The following is a 20,033-nucleotide window of genomic DNA, read 5'->3' as shown; positions in this document are numbered from 1 at the left end:
ATTAAGTAAAGCATAGTTAAAAACATACAAACACAGGCTAATTAAAATTAGAAGTAAAGGGCAAATATCAAGTTAAATCTTACAGCGGACAGGTTAAACAGGAACGAAAGCTGTACTTAAAACTTCCAAACAGAAATCACATTGAGAGAATAGAAGCTGGCTAACACAGTGATTGAGTGACATTCTCTGTTGTGCAAATAGCTTACTGTAAGTTTCTGGTAGCTAACTACCCACCCTATATTCATCTCAAACCTCTGGCAAATAATTCTTTCAAAATTCATCAGATTGGGAACTAGTGACCTAGGCCCTCCACGCTCAGCTTTCAAAATGCTAGGTTAGGTTTTAAGGACTTGTTTCATAGGGAAGGCTTTCAATAGCTATACATGTTATAGTGTTATGTAGGTTACATTGCAAGAAAAGTACACCGCACTCTGAAAAAAAAAACACATCACAATTTAAGTCTCTCCTTTTTCCCACAAGCACTAACATCTGATTGTCCATTCAATCTCCATATCCCTTTGAGTAAATATTATCTGTATATATTTGGAGTTGGACCACTAGACCTTATGATTTATTTCTTTGTTGAAAGTGTTTTTCAATCTTATGAAAATTTCATTCAACTTTTCAGGTTCCATTATAAACAACCTACGTTTGACAGATTTACTTTCTCTTTTTCTCACTGCATATATATAAAATTAAAAAAATATATACCACCAATATAATACGCACAGTGCATTAAGAAAAGGCTGCTGTATTCATTCATTATTTCAATTATTATTACATTAGCATTTATCTCATTTTAATTGTGTTGGACATCAAAATTCCACCACTTCAAACCAAAGGGTTGAAATAAGGTGGCTCTAAACAAAGAGAGTGCCTATCATTCACTTCTTTAGTCATGAAAAACAAAACCATTTCTAAAGTTTCATTGTTGACAAGAGCAACCAACACAGTTCATGTAAACATAAAAACCACAAGGGCAATAGGGAAGTTTTGAACTCTTGTATTATATTCAGTTTGTTGATTTAGCTACAGGAAATGCCATTCATATACAGATGGTTCACCTGGTGGGCAAGTAAATGAAACATGGTTAGCAAAATAATTTCACCACGGTGAAGACAGCAGGGCACTCACCCCATAGCTCTCAGGTTAATTAGGATAAATGGCAGCCAATTTAAACTCAGCATGGGAACACCAAGTTGTGGATGTGTGTGCACATGTATTCTAGGGCAATAACAACAGTTGCTTAAATGCAAGAGCATTTTATTTCATATGTGACCGTGAATCAATCCCTTCCTCTGTGGTTTCAATAGTTCAGCAAGAAGTAGTTCTCCCACCCCTCTTCCTCATTCCTTTTTGGCAAGGCCATACTTTTTACTCAAGTTGTTAACGGTAATACTTCACATACAGAAGATGGCGTAAATAGGACATTTTATCATCATCGTTTATTTACTCAGCATTAAAAATCAATAAAGTTTGATGAAGCTAAACAAAATGCCAAACACACTGTACAGTACCTGATGTATACCAGACAGAGACAGTTATTGATCCTGCTATCAGACCTGAGTCTCCTGCTATCCTCCCAGAGATCCTTAACTGCAGTTATCAGGAGAATAGTGACTACGGGAATCACTGCGATCTCAGGCTGGAAGGCATTCACGACTGGTACAAAATTCAAAGCAGCAATAGAAATAAAATAAATATTTGCAAATCTGTGAAGCTGCTCAAAAAGATTTTTTGGAAGAAAAGACCAAAAAGTGTACTTATTGGTCCGGATCTTGTTTCCAGAATAGATAATCTTCATCCATTTGGATACATCTTTGTTCAGTGCATTGGAGACCACAATTCTTTTCCTATCAGAAGCTTTTTTCTTCTCTCTTTTCCTTTCATAGTGGAAGCTGGCTATTTCCTTCATTGCCATTTTATGAACGGATATGTGGCTTATAGTCTCTCTTAGAACAATATAGTAATTTCCTTCTTCGTCTCCTCTTAAACTTGGAACTGTGGCTGTTTCCATACCACATGACATGGGTGACTGATTGTCTCAGTAATGTTACAGTCTGTTAATAACATACCACTGGAAGCAACATTACTCCGCCTCTCAACAGCTTGTAGACACATGGTCACCAACAACAGACTCTCAATGCCTTCAGTATAAAAAAAGTTACTTAGACTTCCTGTCCTGGTTTTGCTATTGAAAGTTATCAAAAAACTAAACAAAGCCTCAACTGGTTGCCTTGTAGCCCCTTGGGCATCACGTTATGCACAGAAAAGACAAGTAAACCAATTAAATTGTTTAAACCACTTACTTGCTGTATACTTTGGTTATAATGTTGTTTATCTGCTTATCAAAGTTGTATCGTCTGTAGTCTTCAAGCCCATCTTTAAGGGAAATGATTATCAAAACAACTACCAGAGGAATCATTGTAATCTCTTTCTGAAAGGCTTCTACCACAGGAACCCAGTTGAGGACCACAATGAAGAGAAAGTAAAGGTTGGCAGCCCTGAAATAGACATGTATGTTAGCAACACGCATGCCACTTCACAGTTAGAAATACAAAATTCAAGACATACTAATGGACAGGCAGACATGCTTAACATGTATACAATAAAAACCTCTATAAACTCAATAACTGCTAATACACCTTGCATTCATGTTCCACGTTTTAAACTTCAAACAGGATTAAAAAATACTTTTCTGTGTTGTAAGCGTGCAAAGGTTTGGACACCCACACAAACACACATATTCTACAGTAATAACTTCCTTGTTGCAAGATGCTGCCATTTAGGGAGCAGTCAGAAGTGTATTTTACACATTTACATACAAAACACATCAATTGCATTACATATTGTAATACAGTTCAACATTTAAAGAAAAACTAAACTCCTCAATGGGTGCTAAATGTTAACGCTGCCACCATGAACAGCAATAAATTGTGTTGTTATTATACCTGTGAAACTGTTCAAACAAGTTCATAGGAATGAAGTTCAGCAGAGTGTACTTTGTTGTTCGTATGCTGTTGTTCTTGTAAGACTTTGATACTTTCTCGTACTCCTCCTTGAACCGCCCAAGACAGGGGATTACAGTCCTGTGTTTGCCTCCACTTTTGGATGGCTGGTAAGTGGTGCTGCATCTTGTGGAGGAAAATGTATCTTCTCTGCTGTAGCTGGCTTCAGCAGATACTAGCCTCTGCCATCGAATCCTGGCCCATCGCATGCGGTCCTCCATGGTACTCTCACCTGTCCAGCAGGCTTGTGTAGGTAAAACAAGAGCTCAGCTTCAGCTATGGGATGAATGAGAAACACTTTAATTCTTTAAGCACCTCAAACAAATGTCGATTGTTCACAGCGGAACATGTAGAGACCTTTTGCACCAAACTTTAAGGCCTGTTTTAGAGCGGTTTAAGTTTTAAGCATGTTCTTCTTAGGTTGAAGATCCCTTTGGAAAATCAGAATAAGCAAAACACCACATCAAATTTAAAGGGTGAAGTTTAAACTTCTGCAACTTCAGTGAAAAAAATCTCTATCTAGAAGGCTTGCTTTCCAATCCATGAAGTTATTATTTATTTACGGAATATGATCCATAGAAACACAGCTGAAAGTACAAATCAATTTTATCAGTACTCTGAGCCTAAGGGAAGAAAACAAGTATGGATTCTACAACTTCTTGTGCTTCTCTCCTCTCCTCTCCTGCCCCATTCCCCCACCCACCCCCCGCCCGCCATTGGGGAAGGTGAAAATAACAATCATTTTTGGCATTTGGAGGATAGTGGGTTGCAACATCACAGAGTATAGCAAGCCCCCTAAAAAAAAACCTGTGGATGTACATGCAATATACAGACACTTCAAACAAGATATTATGAGAAATGCAGTTCATCTAGCAATACAGCAGAGTGCATCAGTGCTCTTCCCGTGCAATAGGTACATCCCAGTCTTTACATTGAAGCTCCAATTTATGTACGATCCTCTCTTCCAGATAATGAAAACATGCTATTTTTAAACTCTGCATTAATGGAATATTTCTTTGAACAGAGAAGGAAGGAGAAATCCACAGATAACCTATTGTAACCTGATAACTAAAATGGTCTACGTAGCATATCTTGGGAATAAGAAATCAAACAGACCGTTGTGCCACGCCTTAATTCTGCTGTTGGGTAAAACTGAGCATTTTTTTTCACAGTAGTACCCTTCTAGTTAATTCCTCAGTAAAGTTTTCCTCCCAGCACTAAAGCCCTAAAAAGAAATCAGAAAACAAACAAACCAACCAACCAATCTCTGTGCATTAATTCAGTATGCCACAGACAATTCTATAATTTTAATAGCATGACGCACAATGGAAGATTTTTTTTTTTTTTTTTTTTTTTTTAATACAGCATAGTTGATTAAAATGCACTTCAAAAAGTATGCAAGAGCAGAACACACCCTACAGGTCTTGCTGACATTTATAAACAGTTTGAGAATTGCTCTTACAATGTGTTCATTGATGTCATCTGATCCCCACTGCTCCTATCTCACTTACTGATGCAAGTGAACTTCCTTAGAGAATTTACAACAATAAGGGAGTATTTATAAACCTGACTGGAACATTAACACCCTGGAGATTGTACACATGGGCATGGTGTTTAATTTTTTTTAAAAAAAATTTAAATCTTATTTATTTATTTATTTATTTATTTTTTTTTAAAAGTGAAGCCTTCATTGAGCCTTTAATTTCCTCTGCAAGAAGTGTCCTTATGGAATAGCACAGAAGCAAGTAGAGTCGAAAGTCTTGTAAGATTCTGATTATCAATCAGGTAAACCTTAAATTAAAAATGACTGCCTTGTAATACAATCAGCAACTTAAGACAAACAGTACTGATAGTATAATGTAGCCCACGCCAGGGACAAATATATTTATTATTTGAGATTACATTTATAAAATATTTATTTGAAAATATTATTTTTCCAAACAAGTAACTCACTTTACCGCTCTTGTCTCTTCACATGTGTAATTGGTTTATTTTGAAGTTGTATAAGCTAATAGTCACCTCATTTGAAAATTTTCTCTAACCTCTCAATTACAAGTCAATCAAGGGGATTATAAACTGCCAGTCTTCTGTTCAAGTCCAAGACCCTGTTCACACTTGCAATTTCAGGGCTGCCTTTTCTCATTTGTGAACTCTCCAAAAAAGAAAAAAGGCAGCCCAGGGCCGGCCCAGATTTAGGCCACCGTTTTGATGTGGCCCAGGTCCTGCAAGCCAGGATCAGGGCCAGCTTACATGTACATGAATGCAAAGCAGACGCAGGGCTGCCTTTTCATACCACGTTACCAATCTGATTATGTACTTCAGTAGCAGGGATCATAGGAATCAATTTGCTACAGAATAACAATGAAAAACACAGAATTTCTATGATGTCAGAGATTTTTTTGTTTTACATTTGGGGAGGGGCAAAAAACATGCAAGGCTTTTTTTTTTTTGTTTGTTTGATAATAACCAAATCAATATATTTACCATATATAAACATTAACACAGGCAACTTTGCTTTAAATATACATAAACATACCTGTCTAATAAAACTGCTTCTGTATTCAAGTTCAGTGTTGATTGAGGCATCAGTTTACTTCAGTCAGTATCCAGAGCTGTTCAAATAAGCCGAAAACAACAACAAAATCACCCCTAAAGATTGGATCACGAATTTCACATCGATAGCAAGGCTGTAGATTACACTCGTAGGCAGACCATTGTAGAACACATGGGAAGGTCTAAACATAAACTGAACGAAAGGAAACGGAAACAGCAGCAAAATTGGGATTCTTTTCTGCGCTCATTGCCAGTGTCTCACGACAATCTGGGAAGTATTTGTAGTCTCTGAAGTCTTTTTTTATTTTTTTTATTATTCATTTTATTGATTAATGGCACTGGTAAGCTTGTAACTTGCTTACAGTCTGAAAGTGTAACAATTTGTATTTTCATAGTAATATGTCAATGCCTATTATTATTATTGTTAATGTTATTCTACTGGTGATAGAGCAGTAGCTTATTATGTATTGTGCAAGTTGTTGAGCAAAAGTGTGCTTGATATATGACGATGTATTGTTGTATTTAGGATTAGGGAGCTTCCCTTAATGAAGGTTTTGTTACAGCCACATGTTCTGTAATAATTTCAACCAAAGGTCTTTGAATTTGAAGACATCTACTTCAAATGTTTTGTCACTGAATTTATGAAGTCTTTTAGTAGTTCTTATTTTATATTTGTGTTAGCAGAATAGAAAATAAGATTGAAAACAGCCTGTACAATGTAAACAGCTATCTTAACTAAACCTGATTACTTGCCTAGCTTCAATCAATGCATGTAGGGTCACGTGTACTGAATTCACAGAACCCTAGCTTGTTTACTTATGTTTCAATAATGGATTATTTTCAAAATCCAGTGTAGACATAAGAAACAACCTAAATGTGCATAACATTCTAGTCACTTTCTACCACAACCATTGTAGAAAATGTACTGCTTTTATTTTTCTTTCTTTTTCAAGCAATTCAGTCTCAAAGTTAAAGCTAATAACTATTCCAGCTGGACATCTAATGCTTTTAAAAGGTCTTCAATTAGCCACATCTCTATAAAGAGATTCAATTTACATGCACTTGCAAATGGTAGTCATTTGAAACTACTTGCAATGTCCGATTGTTTTATCTAGCAGGTACACAAATGAAACAAACATTCATGTAGTGTAAATGTATCGCATTAAGATGTGTCTTTATTGGCTAAAAAAAATTAAAGCTTTCATCGCATAAAGAGTGATTTGTTGTGGGTATAACGTAGGTTAATGCCAACAGCCTTTTAAGACACTACAGCATAACCTTAACAATTAAGACTGCTAACATTTAAAAAGGCTTGTGGTATTTTAACTTTCTAGTGCTTTCATTTGGGTTTTGAGCAAAACAACTGCACTTCACAAGATATTTGCCTAATTATATAGTTCCTTTACACAACGCTAGTTTAGATACATCAGTCACAACAAACAGCTTATTATTGCCTTGCAAACCTAACCACAGTATAAGACATTTAAAAGAAGTTTTGCTCAGCCAGAGATATTAAGTGAAATCTGGAGACAAACTGAAATCAGGTATAAACAAACAATAGTCCACCTTAAATAAACTGTGACATTCCAGGTGAACATTTAAGATAATGACGCAATCAAAGTATACCATGCAAGCAGAACAAGATTATCGGGTACTGACAGCAATATATTAAGAAACAAAGCTATACAAGCTGAAAGCAAAAATTTATATTTTCAGAAGTTATTCCACTAACCAAAACACACACACGCACCTACTCAAACAGCTTTCAATTCATAGACGCAAGTGTGAAACACCAAGGTCATAAACTGCAGACAGAATGGAGCTACATTTCGCAGAAGCCACAGATGCCTCCAGCTTGTCTCGCTGTCTCATGAAAATGAGGCAAGTCAAGACCTGCGAGACAGTGAACCCTTGCAGTCATTAATGTACCAGAAGCTGATGAGCCAGCAATAACACTTCCAGGCCAACCACCTTCTCCCATAGCACCACTGCCAGCTGAAATACCAAACACTGAGTGGAAGAACCATGAAGTAACCTTAACACTACAGGGAAGGTTGTTAGATCAGAGATAGAGGCAAAATAATCCCCTAGTTGCTGTTGAACCAAGGTCAGTCTACCCCAAAGTCCAGTTAGGCACTGTTTGTTAAAATAAAATAAAAATAATTTTGTTAAGCAATTGCCATATTTAAGAGCCCTTTCATACCTAGCGGTAGTTCGTTTGGAGAAATTCGCACTAGAATTCAGTTAACACCCAAGTTCAGTATGTTCTGGCAGGTGTAAAACATAAATATTTAGTGCACACCAAATAAGGGTACAGGAAAAGAGTCTTGGCTCAATTCAGGGGGCCCTCTAATTTGTTTCCCCCTCAGTCAGGCAGTGCGAAATCAATCTTGTTTGAACTCGCTCTCACTCTCCATTTACATTGACATTTACCAGTAAAATTTTTACCAAAACACATACATTAACTGCATTGAACAGCGGTTTATTTTTATGCAGTATATACAGTAACAGTACTTGAGTTCTCTTGGAGGTGAACTGCAGTTCATTTAAAATGTTCTCGTGTAAAACTAAATCAAAGCAAATTGGCAACATTTTAGTTGGTACTGAAGTGAATCCAAAATCAGTTCTTTAGGAAAGGACTAGGTATGAAAGCGCCCTTAAAAGAGCATATTGACAAGACTGTCAATCAAAGCGACCTGTCAATTCTCTGCCTCTCTTCTCCCTCGCTACTCCACTGGCTCCCGATCACCGCTCACATCCAGTTCAAGACTCTTGTACTCGCCTATCGATGCCTTGACCAGACTGCACCCAGCTACCTCCAGACCCTCATCTCTCCCTACACCCCTACCTGACCTCTCCGCTCCGCCTGCAATAGAAGACTGCTGTACCTCCTCTATGCTCCCCTGCCTCCAGAGCCCGCTCCTTCTCAACCCTTGCCTCACCGTGGTGGAATGACCTTTCTACGGGTGTCAGGGCTGCCCAGTCCCTGACCACCTTCCGGCGCCTCCTCAAGACACACCTCTTCAGACAACACCTGGAAAACTCAACTCTTCCCTTCTGGACAATATAGCACTCTGCCTTTAATGCACTTTAACTAGCACTTATCTGCTCCCTATTTTACTGTATTGAATCATGCACTTAACCCAACCTGTAGTATCTTGTATTTCACCTGCATGCGGTATCTAACCGTGATGTATCTATCAACACTGTTGATTGGAGTGGAAGCGATAGCGAGTGGGAGAAGTACAGGCGTGGAAAAGTACAGAGCAGTTTCGAAGCAGAAAGGAGAAATTGCATCTTGAATTGCTTTAATCAGAAAACAGAGGACATTGGGGAAACACAGCAGCAGCTCAAAGTCAAACAGCCGCGTGTGTTTTTCTGATAACAAACAAGCTGAAACTCGGAGCAGCTGATTCAAATTCAGCGCCGTTTTGAGACACGGGCGAGGGGAGGAGCCGACAGCACAGCAGAACAACGCAGTTAAATGAGGCAGTCTTCCCAGCGACAGCGAGTGGAAGCGACAGCGAGTGGGAGAAGTACAGGCGTGGAAAAGTACAGAGCAGTTTCGAAGCAGTTGGAAAGCAGGTTGACGGCTGCAGAAGAAACTAAACTTAAAAAAAAAAAAAAAAAACCTCAACATGGTCTTCAAGCCAGTAATCTGTGACACCTGCTTGATGTGGGAAATCCGAGAAAACCCAGCGGAGCTAAACCAAGTGTGCGTAAAGTGCCGCGCGATCCAGGATTTGCATAAACTAGTAAGTATGCTAGAAATGGAGCTGGAAGAAGTGAGACAGCAACAGGATCTTGAGGAACTGGCACACCCACAATTCATGGAAGTCTGCATCACCCCTAACAGACTGAAAGCCACCAGGGAGATAGAAGGTCAGAACAGCTGGGTTCAGGTAGGCAGAAGCAGGGAAAAAAAGAAACTTCGTCAAACACAACCACCAGAAATCAAAACAACCAACAGATTTGAGTCACTTCAGAATTTTGATGAGCAGAACCAACAACAAGAGAATGAAAGGAACAACATCCAGGACCCTATTGACAGTGGTGACCAGACAGCAAAAAGAAGGGAGGTCATGATTGTTGGGGACTCCATATTGAGAAACACAGCAAGTTCAATTCGCAGTTTGGACCCCCTTACTACAACAGTGTGCTGCCTTCCGGGAGCCTCGGTCAAGCACATCACTGAGAACGTGGACAGGCTCCTAGAACAAACAGGAGACGACCCGGTAGTAGTCGTCCACATTGGTACAAACAACATTGGAAGAGACAGACCAAAATCCCTGCAAAACAAATTCAGAGAGCTAGGAAGGAAATTAAAAGAGAAAAACAAAACTGTGGTATTTTCTGGTATACTACCCGCACCTTGCAAAGGACCATATGGACAGCTGGAAATAATTAATCAAAACGCATGGCTGAAGACGTGGTGCACACGGGAAGGCTTCACCTATCTTGATCATTGGACCACATTCTACAACGAGGACTATCTGTATAGACGGGATGGACTGCATTTAAATAACAAGGGAACTAGTCTACTCGGAGAAAAGATCCTCGAGCAGGTTCGGAAGCATTTAAACTAGAAAGGAAGGGGGGAGAAATCAACAAAAAAACAGAAGGGAGACCGCATCAAAACAAGAACAACAACTCAGGTAAGACAACCATTAAATGTATTTATCTAAATGCTAGAAGTATCAGAAACAAAATTCTAGAACTTGAAGCTACTGCACTAACAGGTAACTATGATGTGATAGGTGTTACAGAAACGTGGTTGTCTGAGAGTGATGGGGACGAATTTAATATTTGTGGGTATACACTGTATAGGAAAGACAGGCAGGACAGAAGAGGAGGAGGGGTAGCGCTATACATAAGAAACAGTCTTGAAGCCCAGGTGTTAAACCTGGACAAAGAAAATAAAACCGAATCAATATGGGTCAGAATAACGGACAAAAATTCAAAAGGCATAATAATAGGAGCATGCTATAGACCGCCAGATTCAGACGGTGAGCACAATAATCTGTTATACAATGACATGAGATTTTGGGATCAATAAGCTACTAACAACCAAACGAGCAAGATGGGCCGAATGGCCTCCTCTCGTTTGTAAACTTTCTTATGTTCTTATGTTCTTATGTTCTTATGACATTAGAAATGTGTGTAGCAAAGGAGAAGCCATACTAATGGGGGATTTCAACTTCCCCCAAATAAAATGGGAAAACCCGGTGGGTAGCGCGAAGGATGAAATAGAAATGGTGGAAATGACAAATGACTGCTTCCTAACACAATTTGTGAAGGCACCCACTAGAGGGGAGGCATGCCTTGATTTAGTCTTTTCAAATAACGAAGATAGAATAACTAAAACAGAGGTCAGAGAACCACTGGCAAACTCAGACCACAACATGGTCTCATTTGAAGTGTTTTTTAAATCCTCAAAAGTAAAGACTAAAGCTAAGGTTTACAATTTTAGAAAAGCAAACTATGAAGGCATGAAACAGAGACTAACAGAAGTAGATTGGAGTAAAATAGAGAAAACACCCACAGAAGAAGGATGGTTGTTCTTCAAAAACGTAGTACTAGAGGCGCAAAACAATTACATCCCTAAAGTAGACAAATCTAAATGTAAAACTAAATTGCCAAAATGGTTTAATAGATCAATTAAAAAAAATATTCAGCGAAAAAAAGGCACTTTACAGAGCATTAAAAAAGGACCAAAAAGAAAGTACACAGAAAGAGTACACAGAACTGCAAATGCAAGTCAAAAAGGAAGTTAGAAAGGCCAAGAAAGAAATAGAAATGAACATTGCTAAGGGAGCTAAAACCAATTCCAAAATGTTTTTCCAATATTACAACAGCAAGAGAACATTCAAAGAGGAGATTAAATGTTTAAGAGATACAAATGGCAAAATCATAGAGGAAGAAAAAAAAAATAGCAAATATGTTAAATGATTACTTTTCACAAGTTTTTACAAAGGAAGATACTGACAACATGCCCCACATGTCATCCAGTTCCTATCCAGTTTTAAATAACTTTAGCAGAAGTGTTAAAGGGACTAGGAGCTCTTAAAATAAACAAATCCCCTGGGCCGGATGAGATCCTCCCAGTAGTACTCAAAGAAATGAAAGAAGTAATTTACAAACCGCTAACCAAGATCATGCAGCAGTCTCTTGACACAGGGGTGGTACCGACAGACTGGAAAATTGCAAACGTAATACCGATCCACAAAAAGGGAAACAAAACTGAACCAGGTAACTACAGACCAGTAAGCCTGACTTCTATTATATGCAAACTTATGGAAACTATAATAAGATCCAAAATGGAAAATTACCTATATGGTAACAGGGTACTGGGAGACAGTCAACATGGTTTTAGGAAAGGGAGATCGTGCCTAACTAACTTGCTTGATTTTTTTGAGGATGCAACATCGATAATGGATAATTGCAAAGCATATGACATGGTTTATTTAGATTTCCAGAAAGCTTTTGACAAAGTCCCGCACAAAAGATTAATTCTCAAACTGAACGCAGTTGGGATTCAAGGAAACACATGTACATGGATTAGGGAGTGGTTAACATGTAGAAAACAGAAAGTACTGATTAGAGGAAATGGAGTGCGAATGGAAAATGGAGTGTGGTAACCAGCGGTGTACCACAGGGATCAGTATTAGGTCCTCTGCTATTCCTAATCTACATTAATGATTTAGATTCTGGTATAGTAAGCAAACTTGTTAAATTTGCAGACGACACAAAAGTAGGAGGAGTGGCAAACACTGTTGCAGCAGCAAAGGTCATTCAAAATGATCTAGACAAGATTCAGAACTGGGCAGACACATGGCAAATGACATTTAATAGAGAAAAGTGTAAGGTACTGCACGCAGGAAATAAAAATGTACATTATAAATATCATATGGGAGATATTGAAATTGGAGAAGGAATCTATGAAAAAGACCTAGGAGTTTTTGTTGACTCAGAAATGTCTTCATCTAGACAATGTGGGGAAGCTATAAAAAAGGCTAACAAGATGCTCGGATACATTGTGAAAAGTGTTGAATTTAAATCAAGGGAAGTAATGTTAAAACTGTACAATGCACTAGTAAGACCTCTTCTTGAATATTGTGTTCAGTTCTGGTCACCTCGCTATAAAAAAGATATTGCTGCTCTAGAAAGAATGCAAAGAAGAGCGACCAGAATTATTCCGGGCTTAAAAGGCATGTCATATGCAGACAGGCTAAAAGAATTGAATCTGTTCAGTCTTGAACAAAGAAGACTACGTGGCGACCTAATTCAAGCATTCAAAATTCTAAAAGGTATTGACAGGGTCGACCCAAGGGACTTTTTCAGCCTGAAAAAAGAAACAAGGACCAGGGGTCACAAATGGAGTTTAGAGAAAGGGGCATTCAGAACAGAAAATAGGAGACACTTTTTTACACAGAGAATTGTGAGGGTCTGGAATCAACTCCCCAGTAATGTTGTTGAAGCTGACACCCTGGGATCCTTCAAGAAGCTGCTTGATGAGATTTTGGGATCAATAAGCTACTAACAACCAAACGAGCAAGATGGGCCGAATGGCCTCCTCTCGTTTGTAAACTTTCTTATGTTCTTATGTTCTTATGTTATCTGCTCTTGAACTGCCCCGATATCAAATTGTACTGTGTTTTGTATTTGCTCCTATTAAGACTGAAGTGTACCTTGCTCTTAATTGTACTATAATTCTTGATATGTATTTTATTTTGTATACAACTAAGTTGCCCTGGGTAAGGGTGTCTGCTAAGAAATTAACAATAACAACAATAATAATAACAAAGCAATATAATCAAATCTCACGTTCAGTACGTCGATGCTACTTCTATGCAGAAGACAATTACAATATTTAAGCCTAAACACACACATTGCTGCACCTTAAGTAAAAATCATGAAACACACTTCTATACTATGTGATGATGCAAAGAGTTAAGTTGCTGTGAAAACCTGAAGTAAATACAATTCTTACATATTGGGTTTGTATGTTTTTAGTTGTTAACAATATTTGATTCAATAGATGGCAGATGTGTAGATTATCATTTTGTATTTATATTGAATTGCATTTCTTTCTTTTTTTTTTTTTTTAAACAGTGTTTGTCTGTCACATTGATGGAAAACCTTATGTAATTATGTCACAAAGACAGCTGTAGTGGGTGACGACATACCAGAAACAGAATACACAGAGACATGGAGTTAGGTGAAGCTGAGTGCTTGCTTGCTCTCAGCACTTAATAAATGAACAAATAGAAAATAAACAGCACTCGGCACTTGAGGCCAAAATAGAAACAAAACTATTAACGCTAAACGAAACAGACACTAACAAACAGCGGACGAACAGACAAAACACAGAGAGTTAAATTATTTACTTTTACTTCGCCTTTTGTTTTCTCCTTCTCCTCACCTGTTCTCCCCTCACCGAACAAACAACCCCGAGTGAGTGACAACATGCTGCTTTTATGCAGCTGTACCGAGACTCGATTGCTAATCAATCATTCAAATGGAATCTTGGTGAACTGCACGTGAATTCAATTAGTGCACTCCCATGTGCACACACTATATACTGTTTAATCTGCACGTGGAGTGATGTGCAATCCTCGTGCCTAAATACAAATATACATTTTAAATCCCTTGTGTTACACAGACCCATTTATATCCCATGTAACAATGACTATACACCAACATTAACACACCACGCTCAACATATAACACACAAATACACACAGGGGCGGAGCACATTGCCACAACTTCCCATTTGAATTTCTAAGTCTTTATATCTTAAATTATTCATATGAAGTGTGCAACAATGGTGTGTGACTATGCATACGAAAAAATAGCCATGTAGTCAACCCCTATGAATACAATGCATCTACACTTACTGTTACTTGGATAGAAACAGTGCTTTAAAGTATAGTATCTAGTATGACTTTATTACTAACATTTTAATTATACATTTCATTTGATTTATCTGGCCCACGTGTCTGTCACACTGTGAGGATAATTTATAACTGTTAACACAATCACTATCAATATATGGTTCTAACTTTTAAAGTCCAGAATGCCGTTTGTGTTTTTAAGTTATCTACCCCAGATGCCAGACATTCTTGAAGATGACAACCTTTGGAAGGAATCGAAACTTAAGTGGATTATAAATTTAAAGAACTACTTTTGGTCTGTTTTACAAAAGACTCCTGCTATGTTAAATAATGATGTTTAATAGAATTAAGTACCTATCTTCAAAACAATGTTTTTCATACTTGAGGCACTAAAGATTAAATACAGACTTGATGTCTGTGAATGTGTGTATTCCACGAAACACACTGGAAATGTGAAAAAGCGACAAATTATCAAAAAGTACCCAGCCATTTAAAATGGATACATCAAAAACACAAGCCAAGTTAGTAAAAAACAATTGGGGCAACCTTGTCCCCCATTGCTTTTAAAAGTTGTGCCTATTTGCTTTGTTCTGGGCAAGGTTGCCCCAATGGTTTCATGAAACTTGGCTTGTGTTTTTAATATCTCCACTTTAAATGGCTGGGCACTTTTGATAACTTGCTGTTTTTTCACATTTCCAATGTGTTTTGGTTTCAGATATCACTTCTTTTTCATTTATAAAACACACACATTACGGGAATAGCAAAATTGGCTTTGGCTGTGTGCTTTGGGTTGTTGTCATGCTGAAAGGAGAACTTCCGTCCCAGTTTGAGCTTTCTTGCAGAGGGCAGGTTTTCCTCAAGGACTTGTCTGTACTTTGCTCTATTAATTTTCCCTTCTATCCTGACAAGTGCCCCAGTCCCTGCCGATGAGAAACATCCCTGTAACATGATGCTGCCACCACCATGCTTCACAGTAGAGATGGTGTTCTTTGGGTGATGAGCTGTGTTGGGTTTGCGCCAAACATAACGCTTTGCATTTATCCAAAAAGTTCCATTTTAGTTTTGTCAGACCACAAATCTTTTTGCCACATGGCTACAGAATCTCACTGGTGTTTTTTTGCATACTTCAAACGGGATTCAAGATGGGCTTTCTTGAGTAATGGCTTCCTTTTTGACACCCTATCATACAGGCTAGATTTGTGGAGTGCTTGGGATAGTGCATGTACACTTTGACCAGTCTTGGCCATAAAAACCTGTAGTTCTTGCAAAGTTGCCATTGGCCTCTTGATAGCCTCTCTGCTCAGTCTTTCCTTGCTCGGTCATCCAGTTTGGAGGGATGGCCTGATCTAGGCAGGGTCTTGGTGGTGCCATACACCTTCTGCTTCTTAATAATCATCTTGACCATGCTCCAAGGGTTATTGAATGCCTTTTGATATTTTTTTATACCCATCCCCTGATTTGTCTTTCAGCAACTTTGTCCCGGAGTTCTTCTGAAAGCGCCTTGGCGCTCACAGTTGAGTCTTTGCTTTGAAATGCACTACCCAGCAGAGCCTGGGGTAGTGCAGAACCTACAGGAACTGCTGAATTTATCCTGAAATCATGTGAATTACTACAATTTAACACAGATGGAGGCCACTTAACTTGATGTGCGATTTTGAAGACGATTGGTTGAACCTGCGCTAGTTTAGGATTGCTATTACAACGGGGGTGGACACTTGTCCAACCAAGATATTTCAGTTTAGATTTTTAATTAAGTTTCTACAAATTTCTAGAATATTTTTTTCACTTGGAAGTTGCAGGGTAGGGTGTAGATAAATGTAAATGTAGATAAATTAAATGTAAATATATATATATATATATAGTATATGTATATATATATATATATATATATATATATATATATATATATATATATTTTTTTTTTTTTTAATGCATTTTAATTCCAGGCTATAAGGCAACAAAAGGTGAACATTTTGAAAGGGGGTGTAGACTTTCTATAGGCACTGTATATTCATATGTTCAGTGTAACTTTTGATTATACTTGAATGTAGCTTTGATGGTAAGATAGAAGGTATTGTTGAACACCTTAGATCATTGGTTTTCAGAATTTTTAGGCCCCGTACCCCTTTTCAAAAAAAGAGTCTACCACGTACCCCCATCTCAGATAGGGTCATAATACCCATGAAAACAGGAAACCAAATAGTATTTTCTAATTACTAGGCTTAAGTATTTACTGATGTTAACTGAAAATATATATTTTTTAAATAATGCTTAACTACCAATGTGATAATGTGCCTGCTTTTTATCACAGATTTCAATAAAATACATCCTGATTAGTAAACAGCCCATACGCAAGGGTACGTTATTCTGTATTTTAAAATGAACAAATAGGAATTTAAGTTACAAAACAACTTAAGAGGGTCTTTAAAACATAAACAAACAAGCCTTGATTTACTGGCTCAGAAAGCACACAGGGAAGGAGGAGGGGCTAGAGTTCAGCCAATCACTGTTCATGGAAAACTGCTGTTGTACTAATCAAGTAGCATGCAGAACTGTGCGAATATTGAATAAGACATTGAATATGTGTGTGTTTTTTATTTTATTTATATTTACCTCAAATGTTATTGTTTAACACTTGAGCTGGACATTTAAAATGCTATATGTGTCTTGTACAGTATCAAATCCAGCCAGAATAAGCACATTGTTTTGAAATGAATATTTCCAAAAGCTAGATATGACTAAAGTAGAAAAGTGACACTTATATCTTGCAGTCAAAAACTACTTTTAGCCAAATGCTTACATGTTAGTGTTTAGTGCAGTCGCCTGATCATGTTAATCAGCTGCCAGACAGCTTGTTGATGGTCACTCTCTATATGATATGAACACACTCAATAGGTCTGGAGTAGGGAATCCAATTTCAGACACATCCCAATCCCAGGATTTAGGGATTGATTTAAAAAAAAAAAAAAAAAAAAAAAAGATCCTGCGATTCCATTTTTGCAATAATAATAATAATAACAACAATAATAATAGTACTGTGCTTTTGCTTTTATTAGCCTAATAATTAGCGACAAACGAGTTCTTCAACTAATTAGTCATGAAAAAACACATAAAGCATTGCAAGTAAAGACAACAGTCATGTAGGCTCCAGCTCCAGAGCAGTGATTTCACTGTCTAAGTAGGGCGGCACAGCTGCCTGCTAAACTCAGTAATACTGTTACTTAAAAACATAAACTTAAATAAAACACACTGAACTGATTAAACTAAACTACAAACACGGAACATTTAAACTCCAGAAAGTAAATGTACCACATTTTTTAAAGATGTAACATCATACAATGATTTTTTTTTTTTTATTATTTTATTAATATGATACAGAACTACCGCCCTGCTATTTAAATGTGTAAATTAGCCATGTGTGCGCTCAACACTCACTCACAGTCATAAAATCCGTGGTCTGCCATTACAGGATTTTTCTCGAGTACCCCCAGGGGTAAGTGTTCTTCAGTTTTAAAACCTTTACACTAGATCATTTTATAGTAAAATATTGTTTTGTACATAGGTAAAGGTCGATATAATATTCAAATACATGTTTACTTGTCTTGAGATGGCTTAATTTAATGTTACAATTACTTTTTCATAAAATTAACAAATTTCTCAGTGCTCATAATTGGGGGCTCATTAAATTACCACCACAACACTCTACACGGTGAGCACGATAACTGTACTGATCTTTACCAAAACACAGCCTCCTAGCTAGGTTCCACAATGCATTTCACTTTAACCCTGCACTTACTACAACATTCTGAGTACCCTCTGTATGTGTCTGCACTGGATTTGTTTCAACCAGGTATGACAAGTAAATAAACACTACTGTTTTGTTAATCTGCAGTTTTCCTATGTAAAACCACAGCATTTGAGGAAAGGGAACTGATTCATACAAGAAATCTAGACTGGGTACTTCAGGACAACTGGGTTGGAAAAGCCTGCTGTAACAATGTGAAAGAAAGAATATTGCAGTGGGTATATGGGAAATGAGAGACAGCTTACTTTAAACATTATACACTGACACTGGCAGTGGGAAGATGGGAACTGAGAGACAGCTTACTGTAAACAATATACACTGACACTGGGAATATGGGCACAGAGATTACTGTAAACAATATACACTGACAAAATGGGAACGGAGAGATTACTGTAGACAATATACACTAAAACTGGGAATATGGGAACAGAGATTACTGTAGACAATATACACTAAAACTGGGAATATGGGAACAGAGAGATTACTGTAAACAATATACACTGACACTGGGAATATGGGAACTGAGAGAGATTACTGTAAAGTTAAAACACCCAGGTTCCTTGTAGCTAAATTTGGAGACAGACTGATACGATAAAAAAAAACTAAGAAAAAGAGGAAATTAAAAAGATGAAACTAAGCCTTAATGTTAGCCAAGTCAAATCAGACAACAGCAATTGTCTGTCACAGAATTGTACTGCTGTACCATTTTAAAATTAAACAAAACAAACGTGGGATTTCTAACTTTGAGTGTACTTTTTTAGATACTGGGCTGTTAAACTGGCAATGACAGACACAGAACATGGGCTGACCTTTAAATGAAATATGTGGAAGAGGTAGCTTTCAGATCCACTGTCTAAATGGATCAAAATACCCTATATAACTGCGCTGTCTTGGTGTTATGATGCAATTCAAGTGCTTTATAACCATATAAAATAACCGATTCCTGCCCACAACTGCACGTCGTATCCTGCCCATTACATACCTTATATAAAACTATCAACATCCCGTTTTATGCTGACATTTACCGGTAAAACCTGCGTCTTAATACAACAAATGCAAAAGAGAATATTATCAACCAACCTTTATTTTACATTGCGCCCTTTACCACCACAAAGCGCTTATTAGCACTTGGAAAAAAAAAAAAAAACACATATAGAATAGAGAGACAGGGCAGTTTTGTAATTTAGTGTTAGATTATTCAATAATTTCATTCAAATAATTACTCCCTTCTACTGCTATTGTGAACCTGCTCACGCCTACTGTTCAATAACTGCTAACAAATGCTATAGTGCGCCACGAGAGAGCGCTCTGCTTGTCGGAAGCACCCTGTGTCAGAGAAAACAGTTACTTCTGCAACTATTAAATTACATGATGTCTCCGCGCCACTCGACGGAAAACGACAGCAAAATGCAGCCATATTCCCGTGTTATTAAAAAAAAAAAAAACATTTGCATTACCTATAGCAAATATTGTGTATCCACTGGCCATATAAATAAAGCAAAAGTGCCTTGAATTGTTTACATGTTGTAAATTAAACTTTTCTACCCATTCATTGATATGTACTTGTTTACTAAAAAAAAAAAAAAAAAAAAAAAAAAAAAGGTTTGGTTTTTGTACTGTTATTTTATAAGAAACTTGTTTTTCTAACAAGCTAAGAGCATGAGAGAAAGTTTAGTAGTACTGCTATTTTATTTAGGATGTACGATTTATATTTTTATTTTTTGAATGAGTTTAGACAATTACTAAATAGTGGTGTAAACTTAACTCTCATGC

At 37.4% G+C, this 20,033-nt stretch overlaps 1 protein-coding gene across 2 annotated transcripts in view; it reads right to left on the bottom strand.

The window, feature by feature from the left end:
* LOC121329629 (phospholipid-transporting ATPase VD-like) overlaps positions 1-20,033 on the bottom strand; it is a 45,363-nt gene that overhangs the window by 24,324 nt on the left and 1,006 nt on the right. Inside the window, exons 1-3 of one of the 2 annotated variants that reach the window (XM_041275327.1) lie at positions 5,545-5,586; positions 2,952-3,284; positions 2,310-2,504 (exon numbers count right to left, since the gene is read on the bottom strand). In XM_041275327.1, the coding sequence (XP_041131261.1) occupies positions 2,310-2,504; positions 2,952-3,229 (473 nt within the window). In that variant the 5' untranslated portion in view covers positions 3,230-3,284; positions 5,545-5,586. Of the gene's footprint in view, positions 1-2,309; positions 2,505-2,951; positions 3,285-5,544; positions 5,587-20,033 lie in introns of those variants that run through there. The other variant, XM_041275319.1, reaches the window with a different exon arrangement.

This window comes from Polyodon spathula, chromosome 2, assembly GCF_017654505.1.
Source record: "Polyodon spathula isolate WHYD16114869_AA chromosome 2, ASM1765450v1, whole genome shotgun sequence".
Classification (NCBI taxonomy): domain Eukaryota; kingdom Metazoa; phylum Chordata; class Actinopteri; order Acipenseriformes; family Polyodontidae; genus Polyodon; species Polyodon spathula.
This window is presented reverse-complemented; position numbering and strand designations above follow the sequence as displayed.